This window comes from Acanthamoeba castellanii (genome assembly GCF_000313135.1).
Source record: "Acanthamoeba castellanii str. Neff unplaced genomic scaffold scf7180000084587, whole genome shotgun sequence".
NCBI classification, from domain to species: Eukaryota; Discosea; order Longamoebia; family Acanthamoebidae; genus Acanthamoeba; species Acanthamoeba castellanii.
Window position 1 is genome coordinate 10,121 of NW_004457666.1, and position 1,457 is coordinate 11,577.

Here is a 1,457-nt window from a genome sequence, read left to right on the forward strand (position 1 = left end):
AGCACGAGCAGTCCGCGGGGTCCTGCACCCCACCGTTGGCGCACGCCGTGGGGCACGAGCACGAGCAGTCCGAGCCGAGGGTAGCCGCCGTTGACGCACTCGGTGGAGCACTCGCACGAGCAGTCCGGGTTGAGTTGGCCCCCGTTGGCGCAGGCGTAGTAGCATTGACAGCCGCACTCCGAATTCCTCAGGCCGTCGCGCAGGCAGGTGTTGTTGCACAAGCAACCGCAGGAATCCGTCACTGTGCCGCTGTTGTAGCACACCTTGCCGGTGCAGTCGCAGGTGCAGTCAAGGTTGAACTGAGCCGAGGCGCAGAAGGCGCTGGTACAGGAGCAGTCCAGCTGGCCCAAGTAGCCCTCCGAGCAGGAGTTGGGACAGGAGCAGTAGCCGAAGCCTTCGGAGACATCGACCCACGATCCGCCATTGACGCAGGTGATGGTCTGGCTCAGCTGAAAGGCGAGAGCGCACTGTGGCGTCTGAGCGCTGACACGGCCGGCGGAGATGGCCACGAGGAAGACCACCAGATAGACCAAGTTCCGTGCAGTGCTCACCATGGCGCGCTTGTTGGTTTGGTTTGGTTGGTTTGGAGAGAGAGAGAGAGAGAACACTGAACCAGTGCTCCGCCGGGCAAGTCGCCTCCGGTGCACCGTTTCGTTTACTCCGGGTCTTTCACTTCATGGCTGCGCCGCTGCTGGTGTGCGTCTCACTTTCGACCTCCAGTGCCATCTCGTTTTCACTTCACGCCTGGTGTGCGTCTCGCTTTCCTCCCGCGGCGCCGCAAGATTGGGATTGCACACAAGAAACCGACCAAACAACAGGACAGGTGCGAGTGCTCCAATGAGTGCGCCAACGGCGGCGTGCGCAACGACACCGACTGCTCGTGTTCGTGCCCGACGGCGTGCGCCAACGGCGGCCAACTCAACTCGAACTGTTCGTGCTCGTGCACACAACACCTGCGCCAACGGCGGCGCCAGGGACCCTACTACGCATAGAGCAGTGGATTTCGACGACTCCTTGTTGAGCTTGCGATGTTGATCCTTTGTCGCCGGCAGGCGAGAGAAGGTGTCCACCTCGAACAAGTCGTTCTCTTGGGCGCGCTGCACCTCGCGCTCCAGCGCGGAGTCGCCGAATCGAGCTGCGCCGCCGCGCTGGCGGCTGCTGCCCCAGTCGGCCCTGGGTCCGGGTGTAGGCCAGGTAGGCCACCGCGCGCCTTGCCGCCGCTGGCGCTCACGCCGGTGTGAGATCGCGCTCTCCTCGCGGGCGACCAATCTACGCGTTGTGGTCGTGGTCGTCGTGGTGGTGGTGGTCGATGGTGGCCGAGAGGCCCACGACGATGTTGCCCGCGCACTGGGTGGAGGCCGTGGTCTGCGAGGTGCGCAGGGAGACCACCTCGACATCGGGCGCGCCGTTGGTGAAGGTCGAGCCCGGCGCGATGGCCACGGGCAGGGCGAAGGGCG

At 64.7% G+C, this 1,457-nt stretch overlaps 1 protein-coding gene across 1 annotated transcript in view; it reads right to left on the bottom strand.

The window, feature by feature from the left end:
* The window catches only part of ACA1_335110 (Multiple EGFlike-domains 10, putative), a gene marked incomplete at both ends in the record, with an annotated part of 998 nt that extends 444 nt beyond the window's left edge, over nt 1-554 (bottom strand). The window contains one exon of the mRNA XM_004353300.1: nt 34-554. Within this exon, the coding sequence (XP_004353352.1) occupies nt 34-554 (521 nt within the window). The remainder of the gene's footprint in view (nt 1-33) is intronic.
* Nucleotides 555-1,457: the final 903 nt, after the last annotated feature.